The sequence below is a fragment of the Apus apus genome, chromosome 3 (assembly GCF_020740795.1).
Source record: "Apus apus isolate bApuApu2 chromosome 3, bApuApu2.pri.cur, whole genome shotgun sequence".
NCBI classification, from domain to species: Eukaryota; Metazoa; Chordata; class Aves; order Apodiformes; family Apodidae; genus Apus; species Apus apus.
Genome location: NC_067284.1, coordinates 66242595 through 66261939, shown reverse-complemented (window position 1 = coordinate 66261939; position 19345 = coordinate 66242595). Strand labels below are relative to the sequence as shown.

The following is a 19345-nucleotide window of genomic DNA, read 5'->3' as shown; positions in this document are numbered from 1 at the left end:
TTTCACACCTTTCTAAGTGCCTCTCAGCTGCAAGTTCATGGGAGTGCTAATAAATGCTATTTTTAATCTGCCACGCCTGCTCTGTCATCAAAATAATCAAACATACTTTCTCTGTCCTTGAAATAGTATTAGTTTTCGGTTTTAGCATGTAAAATTTGACAAGCTTATTGATTACAAATGCTAGGCTATATCTTTGATGTGCATCAATACCTCTGCCTGTGCTTCTATATTAATACACTCTATTATATTTAAAATAGGTGAGCAGTTTCAGTAAAGTCAACAGGACAAAGAACATGCTTAAAGATAAACAAATGCTTCACAATTTATTGGATGATTGCCACATTGATTGCTTGCATATTTCAGTCAAAAACATCCATATGGAAGCACTGACTAAATTACTGTGCTTTCTAAACTAAAAAAATTTCCTGTAAAGTTGTGCTGCTAAATGCAATTACTCCTATCTCACCACATCAGAAACACGGAGATATTAATACCAGCTATTTATTCTACTGAAGAGGATTAAGATATTCTTAAAACAGTATGAATTTGTAGCAATCTGTGAAACATCCTAAACAGCTGCAAAAGATGTATTGTGTCTCTAGCCTGTGACTGCTTCTCAGAAAATTCTTATAGTATTACAAAGCCTTTTCTTTATGACCTACTATTCTTTTCAGCATAAAAAAAATATTGAAACACAGTTTAGAATCAGTACATGTAGTATCCTCTATAGCTACACCTCTGTAGTGTACTTTGAAAATAAAATTTCGTGTAAAAAAATTACATTCTGTATATAAACATATGGCACAGAAAACTTGTTTCATATTTCTTTCTCTACATATTATACACAATTCTGTGATATTTTAATGTGTTTGTTAGCAGCTTAATTAAACAATACTCTGCAATCATATAAGTAACACTACATCATAGGATAGGAATAATAATATTATTATTATCTCCTGAATTTCTCGAAAGAATTATTAGAAGTTGCACTATTTCTTGATAAATCATATTTAGTTTTATTAAAGCAAAAAAAAACAACCAATGAGATCAGACAGAAAAGCAGGATCTTGGCTTTACTAGAAAGAGATTAAAATTTGAGGAAGTAACTGGGTGGATAGATGATGGTAGGGCAGTCGATGTGGTTTATCTTTATTTCAGTAAAGCATTGTGGTCAATGGGACAAAATCTAGTTGGAGGTCTGTGAGTAGTGGAGTCCCTCAGGGGTCAGTACTGGGACCGGTGTTGTTCAGTATTTTCATCAACGACCTGGTTGAGGGAACAGAGTGTGCCCTCAGCAAGTTTGCTGATGACACTAAATGGGGAGGAGTGGCTGACACACCAGAAGGCTGTGCTGCCATTCAGTGAGACCTAGACAGGCTGGAGAGTTGGGCGTGGAGAAACTTAATGAAATTCAACAAGGGCAAGTGTAGAGTCTTGCATCTGGGGAAGAACAACCCAATGCACCAGTACAGACTGGGGGCTGACCTGCTGGAGAGCAGTGCAGGAGAAAGTGACCTGGGGGTCCTGGTGGACAGGAGGATGACCATGAGCCAGCCATGTGCCCTTGTGGCCAAGAAGGCCAACGGCATCCTGGGGTGCATTTGAAGGGGTGTGGTTAGTAGGTCAAGGGAGGTTCTCCTCCCCCTCTATTCTGCCTTGGTGAGGCCGCATCTGGAATATTGTGTCCAGTTCTGGGCCTCTCAGTTGAAGAAGGACAGGGAACTGCTTGAAAGAGTCCAGTGCAGAGCCACAAAGATGATAAAGGAAGTGGAACATCTGCCTTATGAAGAAAAGCTGAGGGAGCTGGGTCTCTTTAGCTTGGAGAAGAGGAGGCTGAGGGTGACCTCACCAATGTTTACAAATATGTTAAGGGCGAGTGTCTGGAGGACAGAGCCAGGTTTTTTTTCAGTGATGTCCAGTGATAGGACAAGGGGCAATGGGTGCAAACTGGAACATAGGAGGTTCCACTAAACATCAGAAAAAACTTCTTTACTGTGAGAGTGACAGAGCACTGGGACAGGCTGCCCAGAGAAGTTGTGGAGTCTCCTTCACTGGAGACATTCAAAACCCACCTGGACACGTTCCTGTGTGATGTGCTCTAGGTGACCCTGCTCTGGCAGGGGGATTGGACTAGATGATCTTTCCAGGTCCCTTCCAACCCCTAAGATTCTGTGATGCAACATTTTTTCATTTACATGATACCAATTTGCATTTAATTTGAAAATAAATCATAACCACTGAAAAAAAGAAGTTAAATAAAAACTATCTAACCCAAATTACAAAGTTATTAAAACACAATAACTGCTGATGCTCTCTTAACAGATTAAGATCTTCAGAGCCACCTTCAGAAACATAAGCTGGAGAAATCCTGTATTTAGGATAGTCACAGAGCATTCGTTCATTGATTAGGGCACATTAAGCACAAGACATGCAACAAAAATAGCTGGAAGCATATCAGTTTACTCCTGGAAGATGTTTCCCTTACTATTTGGAGGAGAGGAAAAACATTTGGGTTTTTGTGGGTTTTGTGGGTTTTTTGTTGGTTTTTTTTAAGTGTTGGATTTATTCTGTCATTGATATAAAAACCTTTCCAAAAGTCAAATGGAGATGCAGTGCTTCAACTTCCTGGCAGCACTTAGGTCAGCCTAAATAAAGACGCTGTACTTCAATTCCTGTGATTAGAGATGGAACACTGGCTTTGGAAAACAGTCTGTGTACTGATCATGGGATGCAGATGAGTATCAGCCACAGCAACTCCTACTCTGAATTGCTTCAAAAGTCAAGTTACAACCCTGCAGTTCAGTGGAGACTTGGGGGAAAAAAAAAAAAAGGGGGGGGCTAAAGTACTAAAGTATTTTTTTAAAAAACCTAAGTACTGCTGTTGTGTCCTATTTGATAGGACAGAAGTACTGAAAACATACATATTTCATCTGTATGCAGACTCTGGTAATGCATTGTCTTAAACATCACTGGTAACACAACAGATTAAACTCTTGCACATCGAATACCTTAAAACAAGGTTTGCTTTTTGGGTATATGTGAAGTTGCAAACAACGTGCAAGAAAACTGGCAAAAAGCCATTCAAGCTTTTAAGAGTAAATACCCTCAAAGTACAGCAAGCTATAAAATGTTTAATGGTTGTAAAGTCTAGTAGTCTTCTACAGATAGATGATGTTACCAGCATTTGTAAGAAAGCAATCTTGGATAGAATATTGGAAATGTGACTAACAAAGTATATCACAAAAATAAAACCTGGAAGTTCTTTCCAGAGAACAATATACTGATACTATAAAGTACGATGGAAAAATAAACAGAAAAACATTAAAAACTCCCAAATCTCCCTTTTTTCTTTTTTCTTCCTGTTCTTGTTAGCAAAATAAAAACTGCACACGTAAAGCTGAATTAAACAAAAAATTAGATCTCAAAATTAACAAGGCTTTCTTTCTCAATTATGCTTGAATACAAAACTAATCATATAGATATTATTCCAGTTATTCACCAACTAAAGTACTATAAAATCATACTGATTTATCAGTTCATCTATCCATCCAAAAACCTTTAACAAAATAAAAAACCCCTAGAAGGTTTGTTTTCCATGTCAAGTTAATATTCCTGTATTCTCAAATCTTGAAAAAATTGGGTGTTCTACAAGACCATTAAAATATGTCCAGTGTAATATTTCAACCAGACACTTGCATCCAAAGGAGATTTATGTACCACCATACTTTCCCTGCTCCTGTTGCCACTTCTAGTTTCTTCAGTTCTCAAATTAACTTCAGTCCTTTCAGTCAGGCAGATAGAAATTTGCTCATTACTAGAACAGTAACTCTTTCTTTATATACATCCTTATAAATCTGACTAAAGCACATCTGCACTTTGCAAACTTATTAACTCTAATTTCAATAATGAGTGTTTCAGCCTCAATTTTTGCCTTTCTTCACTGTACCTATGTTCTGCTTTGGAACAGTGCCTAACAATGACCTATCAGATCTTTAGCAGCTCTTAAATAGGATTTTTTTTTAAAATGTCACATTTTGCCAGATGGGTTAGTACTGACCAGAGTGAATCATCACCATTTACTCCGATATTCCCTGCCATCTGACATTTATTACACTCCCAGAATGCAAATTAATGTACTCACCAATGGGCCCAAAGCACAACCTTTTGTAGTACATGCCTGGACTCTGAAGGAATGCAGACTCCAAGGAGCAAGTCCATAAGCATAACAACTTAGCTGTGATGAATTTTGCATGAGAACACCATCCATATACAATCCATAGCTAGTAATAATACCTATAAAACAATGTGATAGCACTCATTTAATATCTAAAGAGCTATAGATTTAGAAGAAAACTAATGCTACAGACATTAGGGTGGTAGTAGTAGTATTTCAAACAATTTACAGTTCAGCAGGTGCTTAGCAGGACTGTGTATACAACACTTAGAAGAAACACACTCTCCTATCTTCAGCTGTTGAAAGCCTCTCAAGCAGATTGCATCTTTTGAAAACAAACTGTTTCAAAGATTACCCCTTAATAAAGTTGTTTCTGAACAGCACCTCGCTACCTTGGAATCAGGACAGCGAAAGCAATTCTGTTTCACAGCCAACTCTGCATATGGCTTTCAAAACAAAAACCAGGAAAGCGGACAAAACCATCTCACATCATAAGAGCTTTAGACTTAGAATACAAAAAGTGATCTAAAATAAAACTGAAATATTGAAGGACAACTCAGGCCAGTGCTGTAACAAAAATAAATCAGTAACAAATAATTTTGTCACACAGAAAACCTTATTGATACTCATTCTCATCAATAGTTATATCAGATCTTCTGCATTTTGGCAACAAACTACGTACTTCATGAATCTGGGTTTGGGTTTTTTTTGGATAACAGTTTTAAGGACTTTTCTAAACAAAACCCAAAACCAGTACAATTTTCTGTTTCCTGCTCATTATACAATAGAAAAAGTCCTGAAGTAAACTATTCCTTAGCTACTCAATCTAAAGAAAGAAAACATATTTGCAAACTAAAAAAAAAATATTAGCAAGACTTATAGATGGAGGACAGAATGGTCCTTCTGGTGTAATTGGCTAATTCTAACTCAAAAACTGTAGGTGATCTCATTTATAAGGAAACTTAAATCTTTATTCTTCCAAAGGTGCACAATAGGATAGCATAGATCCTGCACAGATTATACATGCACAGTGTTTTCAATTTAATGAACTAAAGACTGAATTCTGCAGATTTGCTTAGACTTCAGAGGTTAAGCTTGAAAAAGAATCCTTTTATTCACGGATATTCCTCCATCTTTCTCACTCCTGAATATTCTCCTTTTTTAAAAGCTATTTAAGTGTGAAATCTTAAGGCCAATAAACGCAAATCTATAGGATTCATTAGAAGTGAGTTAAGTTCAGAGGATGGCTTCTAATCTTCCCATTATAGAAAACATCTTCCTATTAGATAACTCCATTACTTTTTCCTGAATTGTATAAAACTACATCAAGGAAAATTCTGTTTGAAATTGAGAAAAGATTTTTCCCCTCTACTGAATGGAGAAATGCTTCATAAATAAAAGTGTATAAACAACAGTTTCAGCTGAGCTTTGAAGAGTTATACTTTGAAAGATTTATATGCTAAAGCAACGAACAGCTGAGTATTGTGAAGTGATTCACAGACTCCTCGATCCTTTTCTCTTTTGGAAAAGCACGAGGCTAAACTCAAGCTAGACAGCAAAGATGTCTGTGTGGGAGGAAGTCCTGGTAAATCTCACGCTATCAATTCTACCACAGTTGACAGGCTTCCTAAAGCAAAAATCCCCTGGGGTTCCAATGTCGAGTTGCTTGTAAAGAAAGGGCATTAATGGCTCACATTTGCCCCACATTAAATAAACAAATTATACATATATATATATGAAAATATTTTGTTTCTCTCAGAGGAAAAATACTCAAAGACAGACTGATAAGGACATCCCTAAATGTCAATGCTGGCATTAAGGATGTGTTTTATGGTGGGCAAAAACAACCACTGGATTACTTTAAGTACCTATACCCGTAGCACTAACCCGTAAAAGAAATTGGGAAATCATTATTAATTCTTTTGATATATATGGTAACAGTCATAATGACATAATTCGATATTAATGTGGGTGTCATATGTACCTCTATGAAATCTGCACTGTAACTCACTGCTAATTAGCTGGACCATTATTTTCAAGTGTTCCTGCAACACAGAACTGTTCAGCATCTTGGTTGTCAACACTGTGAGTTCTTGTTAGTCCTCCCACTACTGTCAAAGAACAATCATCTCTAATAAGCTAATACATTAGCTTGGTTTTACTTCTGCCTTACCTCCTTTCTGATGGATAAAATTACAGAATGAAAATAAAGGAAAAAAGTACATTTCAGAACAAAAGGGCTAGTAGTCTGACTATGAGATGTGAAGTAATTTTTCTAAATTAGGCAAGAGATAAATTACTTAGCCTCTTTATTTCACCACTGTATGTATTAAAAGCATACTGAGAACAAGTTTTAAGTCAGCCCAAAGTTTACTCACTTTTTGACTTGCTATATATTCCTGACATTTACCATCCATGAGATCCTGAAGAGTATAGCTCATTTTTTGTGATTTACAAGGCTTTATTGTGCGACACCTGGTCACAATGAAGGATGTGGTTTCTTCTTAATTGTTAAGTTTAGGTAGCTAGGTTAAACTCTTGGTTTCACTGAAGACAAAATCTCCATTGACTATAATACAATTATGTTCCACTTTTGAAAATAAACCAAACAAAGAAAATTATGGTTAAACTGAAAGAAGCTAGACACCTTTACCTTTTCCTTCCTCCTCTCCTCTCCCTGAGGAAGGCCATTTGTATGTCAATGTACTTGAAAGTACTTGAAAGGGGCCTACAGGAAAGCTGGGGAGGGGCTTTTTATCAGAGAAGATAGTGATAGGACAAGGGGTAATGGTTTTAAACTGAGAGAGGGGAGATTTGGGTGAGATATTAGGAAGAAATTCTTCACCATAAGGGTGGTGAGGAACTGGAATGGATTGCCCAGGGAGGTTGTTGATGCCCCATCCCTGGAGGTTTTTAAGGCCAGGTTGGACAAGGTTTTGTGCAACCTGGTCCAGTGGTAGGGTTCCCTGCTCATGGCAGGGGGGTTGGAACTTGATGATCTTTAAGGTCCCTTCCAACCTTAATGATTCTATGATTCTATGTCCAGATATTAAAGGTTAAAAGAGGTTTTGAATCTGAAGTGCTACAAGAACTTTACATTCAAGGTAGAATCTAGAGGTAAAATCTTCAGCAAACATATTCTTCTCTACACCAGCTTCACTGACTACAAGTAGTCTCACAAGCAAAATGATTTGCAGAAACAAATACTGGGTTAGTTCCATGAATAAATTTCTAAATCAGTTTTTACTATACCTAATATTTCCCATACAAATTTCATATAGCCTTGGAAGATACAGTCTAAATCAAGACTTGATTTTATCTATGACCTGTACATAACTAAAGTGAATTTCTGAAAAGTGACCATCTAAGGAAAATGACATAAGATTATGGATTTTAAAAGAGCAAACCTCAAAATACATGCAGGACAATAATGGATGTGTTTCAAAGAATGTATGATTTTTTTTTATTGAGGCCACTAGAATAATGAAGGCTTAAACCAGAATATCAAGCCTCTTCATATCTTGCCTTCAACTAAATGGTTAATATTACACTGTCTACATCGGTGACATGTATGTGGTAGAAATCGAGTAGCATTCTGCTGTAAAGTGACATACCTCTAGGCCACATTCCATCAACCATTTTACTGTTGGTTTGAAAATAATACAAAAGAAAAAGTGTATATTACAAATATATTCAGTGTATCATCTTCCAAATGTCTTTCTTTCTACATATGCTACCTAAATGGCATTTCTGGAGCAACTTCCAACAAAGAACTAGGTGTATCTTTTCCCATTTTATATGAAATGAAAATTTTACACAATAAAATGTAAATTGGACTTGAATTCACTAAAAATGGAGCCCAGAAATTCAATATCCACATTTGGATAACATTAGCCTTTGACCTCTAGAAGGTCCTTTATCTCAAAGCTTGACTCCTCCCATTGCAGCATTTTATGAAGAAGCCTATTAGTCTTTAGTTCTATTTGCCAGCTTTGGCCTTAAGTGTAGCTTATTAACCGCCCTTATGTTTTTCTAATTGGTGACAAGCAGCTGAACTCCACATATATCAAGGGAGCATACTATAGTCTATGCTGTCCAAACCTTGGTCAGGCTACACACCCATTTAACATCAGCAACAGCTAAAACACTTCTTGAGCCCATGGAAATGCACAGTAGTTTCTGCCCTATATTATCCCAATAAAGAAGGAGGAAGGTAAAGGAATGGCCCCAGAGATCTACTAAGGAGGTGACAATTTATGATATCCAAATCTTTGTAATTCTGAGGTTTCCACCTGAAACAAACCCAAGTTCAGTAATTTCAAAAAGCACTACTTACACCTAATAGACTGAAACTCACCAAGTTTGAACAAATTAAGTCAGAAGTGGAAAATATTTTCTACCTTTTGGGAAAAAAAAAATAGAAATAAACAAAGAGCTACATTACAACTTCTGATTATGAGAATACACAAGTAAAATGCTGAAGTAAGAAAGGGACAGTTCCTTCTGCTGGTGTTTCTCATATTTCAGTCTTCTCAACTAAGATATTTTTCAGCCTACACAGTTTCAAAATACTGACATAGAGAGCGATTATAAATGACGTGGCCACCAGGCAGCCCAAAAGATATGCTGAGAATGAACAAAATAAAGTCTCTCAACAATGCAAGTTTTCCTGATTAAGCAGTTGCTCAGTGAAAAGTTTCAGAGCTTTTTTTTTTTTTTAAATGACATAACAATTCTTCAACTCTTATCCACTCAGAAAGAGCTCACAGGTGAAAAGCAGCAGTCTTTCCCTGAGAGGCAGGACAGGGGCAGCTGACTTCACTGAATCACTTCCACCAGTTCTCATCCTCAGGAAAACCCCTTAACAGCAACATGCATGGTATCCTCGTAGAACCCAAAAATAACAACAATCCCAAGGGAAAAAATTCTCTATGGGCTTCAAATAGTGAGAAGATGTGAAAATACCAAAGAATATTTTTTAAGGGGAGAAACACACACAGGAGGCCTACACAGCATGTATTCAGGATTACAGAGGAGTGGGCTATATGGCAAATTTGTTAATTACCTAAATGGATTGTTCAAAATGCCAATATAAAGGTGAACACAGCTGGCATCGAGGCTGTTGAAACCTCCAGTTTCCAGTCACTCTTTCCCAAGCCTGTAGTGTTGCATGAGATTGTTGTGACCCAAGTCCTTGCTGAACCTCGTACAATTGGCCTCAGTCCATTGATCCAACCTGTCCAGTTCCCCCTGCAGAGCCTTCCTACCCTCAGGCAGACCAACACTCCTACCCAACTTGGTGATATCTGCAAACTTACTGCGGGTGCACCAACACCTTCAGTTGTTTCCCAGCAACCTATTTAGTGCACTTGAAAGGAAAGTCAAGCAGTACACAGTAAATATTTTATTAACAACACGGTACAAGGTACAAATTCAGTCATGTATTCTCAACTTGTAATTATTGTAAAGGAATTTTAGTTTACAGGAAACTTGTGGAAATGTATTTATCAAAGTATAGGTCTTTATCCTGTGCAGTTGATATGCATATATAAATACATTATGTATATGGTTAGTTAAAACACTCTCTAAACTATTTGGATTTTTTCCACACACTGCAAGGATAAGAGGATAAGGTCCTCACATGAACTATTACATGGAAAAGATGCCAATTTCATTGAAAATTATTCAGCCTTCAGCCACTAAACCACACACACAAACTTCCGCTCTTCTTCCTTCCTCCTTGCTTTCCCTTCAGCATTTGCAATATAAGCTGATGGGACTTAGAAACCTGGTTAGAGGATTTCTAAGGGACTAGGAGGCAAAAATCTTCCAGTATGATTCCCATACAAAGACCAATAAATTATCAAATGCATTATTTAACAGCAGATGATGTACTCTTATTCCTTTCTAGAAGTAACGTAAAACCTTACAGAAATATTACATATATGTCGCTTAATAATCACCAGTTTTTGGAGAATCATTTAAAGTTCTTTGTAGTGAAGTTGTACAGGTAGGATGTGCTCTATCACAGTTGGAAGCAGAGAAAAATCTTGCAGGGGAAAAAGAAAATTTATGTGAAACCTCTGTGGGAAATAGTTTATGTATATCACGATGATAAACCAATGAAGAAAAGCATTTCTGTTACTTTAAATTAATTAATTTCTGCCTAGCTTCCTCTGCTGTGATTTAAACTGTTACACACATGATAATAAAATCAAAGTGAATTCCAGTGTCATACAAGACTGTGCAACACTATTAGAAATGTAAATTTTTTCTAAAAGTTTTACACATGGACATTTCACAACGGAAAACATTTCTAAACAAAAGAAAGTATATTCTTTAACTTCCACAGCCATAGAAATGTACACCTTCCAGATGACTACATAGAAAAAGAGTCTAATTATTATTACATATCAGTTAATGTAAACGAAATTGATGTTTTACTGGAGGGTGAAATGAACATCCTAGACTGATATGCTCTAATAAAGTGTATTCCTCAGCTTAGTTGTCCTGGAAAACATTAAACAATGAGATGCAGTACACAAGAACTATCAAAAGGGAGCACTTTTGAGCCACTGAAACTGTATGAGAGGCTGAAAACCACAATCGCCTAGCTGCAGACAATGATACTATCTCAGGTATTTTATGTGCTAAAATGATCATTAAAAATTAAGCACCACATATAAGCTGCCATTTAGAATATTAATTTACCTTTACTAATCATCTTTTTAACTTGAGGCTAAAAGAGTTCACTTACCATTCGGATACTCAGGCTTAGTCCATGAGATGTTAAAGGAGTCAGATGAATATGACTGGGCGTTTGGAGCAGGAACACCTTCTGGTGTACTCTCATCTGTTATAGCTGTGCTAGCTTCACTTATTGAACATCCACCTCCAGTGCAAGCCTTAAAATGAGAGTCAAAACAAATAAACATATTTCAATTTAACACCAATATTTTTAACAATTATTATTTTTTAAAGTTTTATAATTTTTACATATCTAACCACAGTAAGTCTGACTTCCTCAGAAGACCCTTTACTTAGATTTGTTTGCCTCTTTTCTTAAACAACGTGTGCTACTCATACTTAATTTTTAGGTATAATATAGCTAAAACCTCAAACTAATATTTGACTTGCAGCACTTTGCATTTGACTGTGAGCCATAATCACAATTAGATTCCCACTGCTTTCGCAGCTGCAGTAAAGAAAATTGAAGTACCATATACATCATTTACAGTGCAAAATTCTTTTGAAATCGACTAAAAACCTCTTACAAGTTCCAGACACAGAATATACTGACCAACTGGCAATGCACTTAAACTCTCAGTGATCAGTCAATGAGAAAAAAAATGCTGTGCAGACACATCAGCACTTCATGACTGCAAAGTGGTGTGCAGATGCAATTGAAATACTGAAAAAACACTCTATTATAAATCAATATATAATGCTTATTAATACATGTTTATGGATAACAAAGTATCTAGGTTAACAGAAAAGACTGATTACATGATTTTTACATTTTGCTTGATTATGAAACAAAAGATTTCATTAAAACAGTATGCAAGAAAACGTGCATATCACCCCAAACAACGGGCTTTTAAAGTTTTACAGGCTCAAACACAAGTCTGCACGGCTATGGTCCTTACTTGTACTGGTTTTCTGATGACTTGCACTAAGATCAATTACAAGAGACAGTTCTTAGAGAATTAAAATAATATACAAGAATATTTAAAGTCTGTACTGGGTTTAATTTTCTCTTTAGTTTATTGGTTGTTTTTTTTTTTCATTTCATTTTTTAGCAATAAAATAAATCAAACCCTGAATTCAATAAAGAGTCAAATTCAGACGTACTGTTAATAAAAACTTACGGGATCACCTGTGTTTTTAGGAGTTGCCCATGTGCTGAAGTGGACAAATAGCCTGCTCTGCATCGTCAGCACACAAAGGAGAAATAACCCTGCTGTCCAGATCTCCAGGAATAAAATGTTTATCTCAATCTAGTGTATATTATTTGAAAGGATTAGCTTCAGTATCCCATTTCCCAGTGTCTACTAAATCAGAGAGCAGCTCCTACCCCACTCCAAAAGTGTATACTAGCCCAACAGGTGAAAATAAGAACTGTTTGTATATGGGAGCCTGGTTTATACACCAAGATGGTTTTGATGCCGTTGGAAATGACACTCTCAACACAACTACAGAATGACTCCCTGTGTTCTGTCTGGGCTATCAGATAAAGAAGAAAGAATGCAACCTCAGTTTTGGGAACATCCAAAAACAGCATGTACTGTGAATGTGATAGTTTAAAAAAATGAAAAAGTCAGTTTAGACAGATACTCAGATAACTGTTAGCATTTTGATAAGGAAAACATTTAATAACATTATTCTGCCAGCAAAGGTAGACTATCCTATTATTCTTCAAATGATTTCTCTTCTACTGGCTTCTTGAAGAAGCCAAAAAGACCAACTCTGAAAGACTTCTTCCTCATGCATTCCTTACTGCCTTGCTAACCAAAGTCCTCAGAGCCTTCCTGAGCAGTGCAGGGCTTCTTCATTCAAGGGCCCAGTAACAGCAGCCTTCCTCTTCATTTATTTATTGGATTTCATGAAGCTCAATTTTTTGTATCTCTGAAACTTGTTGGGCAAGTTGTTGGGGCATTATGTTTCTGATTCTTCTAATGAAATTCAGTAAAAGAAAGCTCATCAACATTTTAAATAGTGAGATTTTAGATCAGTGTATCCAAACAGACTGGACATTGACGGGACTCTGGTAATCACATCCAGTGATGCTCAAAGCTATGAAATCCTACATCTAGACCAAGCTGCATTGTGCCACTCTGAACTTCACTGAGAAACAGATTAGAGGGAAAATTTGCAAAAATACCAAAGCATCTAGAGAGCCTAGGGACAGACCCAAAAAGACACCATGCAGAAACCCTTCGAGCTAGCACCTAGGCTAGTTTACGCACACAACACACCCATGAGGAGATACTAGCTTAAAAGTTAAATCATGAAAGCTCGCAAGTCATATAAACAGGTGTGCCACCCTAGTTGCCAAATGCAGCCTTTCAGCTTTTGATTTGCTTTCAGATTGGCCTGGTTCATACTCACCTGGTTCAGAGCATGAACAAAGCAAAAGCAAATTCCTTTGCACGAATCCACAGAGACGTGACCTTAAGAATTCTTAGCTGACTTTTGGAAAGAAGCATTAGATTGGCTTATAAAAGCTGTTGCACTAATTTTAGAGAACAATTGCTACACGTTGAACAGTAATAAATCTTGAAAATTGGTAACAACACTCACAGATAAATATTTTGTAAACTTTATTTAAGGTACTTATATGAATCTGTCACACAAAAAAATAATGCCAGCAGTCTCTCACATGCTGAAAGTTCTGCTCGTGAGGATCCTGATTCCTGTGTTTAGAGCTGCAACTTTTGATAACTCAACCTCTAATTTCCCATATAAACCAAAACCAGTTTTTGCATAGATACAAAAAATCCTAATATTACCTGCGAAACAAGGTGGGGGGGAAAGGTTGATAGAAATATTTCATTCTAACAAAAAAGGAAGAATTTAGTTAAGTTTCCAGTTCTGAAGGTAATTAATCCATTGCTGTTTTTACTTTAAAAGTTTTATTGAAATTCAGAATAAATTTTATGTGAAACATTAATTGTTTTAATTTCTTTCCAGGTTTGTGGTTTTGACTTGGAGCTTTTTGTTGACTTTGCTTGTTTTTCCCTAATCAAATATAACATTTGGCCACTTTTAAGCTTCATAACTTGTAAATCTCTATTATTATGTTCTCCTCAAACTAGTTTGGTAAGTTCTAAATACAATGATTTCAAAATGTTTTGCGAAAGCTAGCACACCTGAAAGATACTGAGCATTTCATGCACTTTTAGACTTGCCATTTTCAAAGCAGCAAGGACATTTAGTGCTAACCTGCCTATCACAGGCTGTTGCATTTTATCCAGGTAAATCTGGTTATCTTCATAATCATCAGAAGAAATTCTCTTTGCTTACTTTCTGGCTACCACTGATGCAATACAAATCTTTAAAAATAGAATTCCAAAATAAAAAAATAAAAATAAATTAGAAATAAAAGACAAAGATCAAAGGTTCTTATAAATGTGTTCAGTAACTTTTAGAAAAGCTACACATCTAGATGAAGTAAAAACAAAGTCCACACAAGACTTTGTTTTAATCATATCCCAAGGCAGAGGCAGCAAAAGCAGCAGTTTCAGTTGTTCTCCAGATCCCTGCTGTTAATTCTCCCCTGTGCCCCCAGGCACAGAAGCTGGGAAGGAGCAGAGAAGAGTTGTGGCACAGTGAAGGACACCACGAATTCTTTTGATAGTCCTGCTTGCTTTTAAAGGCATAAAATGCTGGGTGAAACACTGCCTTAGTTTTGGACATGCTGTTTTATATGCTATGCAATTCACCATGCTGAAATACCTAGGCACAAATGAATTAATTTCAACATTAATCTAAGATTTAATTAGACTGAATATCCTTGCTTTTTCAAGTTCAAGTCAGATCCTTATCATTACGTGAAGGTAGTTTATTTTTTGTGGTAAAATATTTAGAACATTCAAGTGCATGTTAAGAAAAAATGAATGCATACCGAGTCTACATAAATGTAAATTTATTCATAATCAAGAGCAGAATATTTTTCTATGGCATTTATCAAAACAAATATCCTTATATAGGTATTGTTATAAAATGAATAGTGTGCTTAAAACAAGGGATAATCCCATGCTTTTATCCATATATTTTCAGGTTTGTTAGTGAGCTGTAGCTGTTCTATTTCATCATAAAATATAACCAATGATAAAGAAATGCAGTGAAAACATCAAGGTCTTCTAAAATGTTTTGAATAAACAAACTTCAATTTTAACTGTACATTTTTTCTCCTTGCTATTCTCTTCTACTTACAGATGTATGAAGAAAGAGAAGTTATCATGGAACAAAATATGAAAGGTAAATGTTTTCAAATACATTTGATATTTGCAAGTTGGGGGCAGGAGGCATTTTTTAAGACTCTCATATTTCTAGACACTTCTCTACTAGTTATCATCTGACTTATGCTTGAAAAAAACCTATATTTAAATTACATACATGTTTTTTGAGGGCCTGTCTTGAAACAGAACACCTGCTGTTGCTCAGGATGACTCAGCCACCTCAGTTTGAGAAAGAAGAGGTTAAACAAAGTGGACACATGAACCATTAAGTATTTAAGATATTAACAAAACAGAATCATTTTCACCATTTTGCACCTCTACTACACATCTTTAAAACTTACAGCTAGTTTTATGAGGTATTCAGTACCCGGGAAAAGCTGTCGAATAGTAAAATCCAGAAAACGTTCTGTGCTGTTATAGATTACATTCCACTTTGTAAAATTCCGCTCATTCTTTGCAATATAAATTATATAGCGATCTAGGATCCCATTTACTTCTACTGGTTCTTTCCATCTGCAAGTAAAACCAAAATATGATTAAGAACTGCAAAGATTCAGACTGTACTGAAAAATGCTTTGTTTAGGTGACTTTGTAGGATTTATTTTAAGGATTTGAAAACAACCATCAAAATAAATCTAAGGCATACCTCTAATGCAGTATTTGTACTCAACAGATAAATTATTACAGTAACACACAAAGCAGGGGCTACAAAACAGGCATAACACCAGAACATTTCCTGCACTGAAGTTTGTAGAGGCTATGCCCATATGTAGGTTATACTGATTGCGTAAAGACAAAATGGAAATTAAGTTGGCAAGCGATAATCAGAAGGTTCACGGAACCACTAAACTAATCACTTCTATGCATTTAATCATAATAAATTTAATTTTATGTCACAAACCCTTCGCCTGATTTAACTCACTGGAATTCTTGAATAAACTGATGCACTATTGTGTTGTCAGGAAAGAAGAAATCCTTACTTACTGGACATATATTGTTCTAGAATCCAAAACAGTCAGGACCGGGGTGTCTACGAGAGAAGGTGGCAGCTGAGCTGTAAACAAGGTGACCTGGGAACTGTTTGTACAGCCAGCAAGCGTGCATGCAGTGAGCAGGAACTGGTGTGGCGTAAAAACAGCTAAATCTAGGGCAAGAAAGGAATATTAATTTACTTGTATATTAATTTTACCTTGCTTTTCTATCACTTTCAGAGGGTAGTGAGTTCCAGAGGAAAGAATAGGTGCTGGCTGATTAATGGCGAATAACTGCAAATTTTTACTACTAATAGATCTACAGAGCACACTTTAGTTGAGATGACCCCATTGTACATTTACACTGAAACATACACCATCCAAATAAAACAAAGATGTTAGCCTCTTAGGTGCTACATACTATACCAATTTGCTAAAGTGGCAAATGAACACCTTTGAGATGATTAAATCAAATCAAATCAAATTAATGGAAAACCAAGTACAGGTCCATTAACACAGCAAGATTATATTTTTTTAAAAAAAATTGTGCTGTATGATACATGAATGTCAAGCATCAAGGCATATCATGGTTCACTCCATGAAGATTTAACTACATGCATGAACACAAAGGAAGCTCATTGTTGCCACACTCTTCCTGATCTGTTCTCTCTTTGCCTGTTTGTCTGCAGCTGCATGAACCTCAAACATTTCTAAATGTTTAGTAAATAGTTCAGTAAATAATACCTGTCTAATGCTACAGCAAAACAATTCTTAAAAATTCATTTATTATGAAGCTATCTTGAGTTTCAATTATTGCAGAAAATGGTGAATAAAATGTAGCAACTTTGCTGAATAAATATTCTAAAAAAATTTTACCTTCATATAGTCTTCACTATACTAATAAAGGAATGTTGAAAAAGGAAAAATTACAGTAGGAAAGTCATGCAGACGTAATTTTCTAATCCTTTTCCATTTTTTTATTAAAATACAAATCACAGGTTTTAATGAGCAAATCCTTTAAGAAGGAATTTACTATGGAGGTTTTGGCAGCAGTATAAGGTATACAAGTTAAATACGTATGTTATAGATATACATTTTTATTAAGCCAGAAAAGTTCTTCATTTTTGCAAGATGTAGCAAATGCTCATGTTTCGAAAGCTAAATACTATCAAACTATCATTTTGTACAAAAATAATTCTGAGCACAAATTCAAAAATTGCAACTGGTTGTTAAAGACATCACTAAAGTAGAACCAACTCTTTCTGATTAGTTTTCCCCTCATGTGATGTTTCCAACCCTTGCTGCAATGGAATTTTTTCTGATTTACTCCATTGTGTGAGGAGAGAATGAACTAGTGCATTTTTATTGAAAATGCAGTGTTATTGTTCTATGGAGCACATGGCAAAGTGTGAGTTAAAAACAAAAATGCCATAACTAAAAAAAAAAAAAATAATAATAATCATCAAGTGAATGCGTGTAACACAGTGACATGTTTAATCAACATAATGGGGCTGATTCTACCAGGGTTAAGCAGTGCTTATGTGGGTGAGAGGGGGAAAGCACACTCCAGAGCAGGTGCTCAAGCTGGCTCAGCAAACAAATGAATCTACACATACTGCACCGACTGTATTGCCCACATTTCTGTACACCTTCCTGGATCCCTTGTTCCTTGTAGCTGCCATCAGGGAAGCCACAAAAAGTACAGATGGAGATCAAAGTCTGTGGGACAAGTATCACACACTCCATGTTCTGGGTGGGCAAACAAGTGAGCAGAAGGATTCTACTTTTAGCAATCCTAAAATGAACAACTGAAAGCAATCCATGACACCTATTTAATCCATATCCTTATGAACAGTGAATACACATTCTTCCCTCTAGGTCAAAATTGGCTCCGCTTAGCAGAGTGAACATAACACAAAGGAAAGGAGAAGAGGAAAAAGTGGGTAACTCTTTTTCCATATATTTATGGTAGATCACTGTTTGCCTCCTCCATAGATTTGGGATGGGTTTGGGGAGGGCTATTTATCTCTTCCTCATCAAAGAATAGCTTTAAAAAAAAAAAAATCACTTGCACTGAAATTCTAAAACTGTAGCTAATGAGACCACCTGCATGTATGAGTTTCTGGAAATACCTAGTTAAATTTGAAGAGGGAGGAACTTTGTCAAGAATGAAGAGAATGGAAGATGGAAAAATGTTATATTTCCCTCCCTGAAAAAGTGAAAGAGACTATTAGATACTCTGTGTGTCTCAGTGCCTGGAATGGAAAAAGCAAAATTATAAGACAGGGAAACAGGCAAAGTTTAAAAGAACAAAAATAACAAGGAATGCAAATACAGCAAGATCCTTTATGATCAACTGATAGGCACATTGAAAAAGAAAGGAAGGAGAGGTTAAAAAAAAAAAACAAAAGAAAAAGAAATACAAAAAATGGGAAAAGGCAACGTCACCAGCATCAAATGAAATCTTTATTCCTCATCTTGATTTAATAATGGCAATGTATTTTGACTAAAAAATGCTGAATGGAAAGCTTCAATGGAATCTGAAAGATTCTGGTGAGACAAAGGCGATTTTAAAAAATGAAATTACTGGGAGCAGAAGAAGAAAATACAGAAAGTAGAGACTTAGGAATGTCACTGAAAGCATGAGCTTCATAGTCAATGAAAATCTCTCCACAGACTTCAAGTTTTGGATAAGCCACAAATATAATGTAGGTAGCAATTGTAAATGCTAGAATCAGAAACTGACAAACTGAACAATAAAAATAATATTACATCATAATAGATGCAATTATGTGCCACAATCTATTTGGCAGATATTTTCCTATTTAAAGTTCAAAGCATTTAATAATGGGTCAATGGATTCAAACAACTAAAGATACAAACATGAATCAGAATGAGAAGGGAGGCGGTTCTTAAAACTACAAAGCCACTGCTTGTCAAGGTCCTCTAGCAACAATGCCTTGTTTGCCATTTGCTTGATTACATGATTTGCATAAGATCAAGTGTAGGCAATTGTAGACATGAAAAACTGATCGCTCTCAAGCACATTAGAAATAGATCCACAAGTATTATTCAGAAATGCATTACAAGAAAATGCATCCCCATGCATGGAAAACTCAGTGATTAATGTCAAACAAACTATAATTTACAATATAGGGCATTAATTATATGTTATTTTATAATTGATTTCATGCTGTTGCTGGAAGAATTTCATTGATCTCAATTTACAAAATGAACCC

The 19345-nt window shown here is 35.8% G+C and overlaps 1 protein-coding gene across 1 annotated transcript in view; it reads right to left on the bottom strand.

Moving 5' to 3' along the window:
* USH2A (usherin) overlaps nt 1-19345 on the bottom strand; it is a 388839-nt gene that overhangs the window by 181412 nt on the left and 188082 nt on the right. The window contains exons 32-35 of the mRNA XM_051613556.1: nt 16120-16279; nt 15477-15648; nt 10932-11079; nt 4142-4293 (exon numbers count right to left, since the gene is read on the bottom strand). Of these exons, the coding sequence (XP_051469516.1) occupies nt 4142-4293; nt 10932-11079; nt 15477-15648; nt 16120-16279 (632 nt within the window). The remainder of the gene's footprint in view (nt 1-4141; nt 4294-10931; nt 11080-15476; nt 15649-16119; nt 16280-19345) is intronic.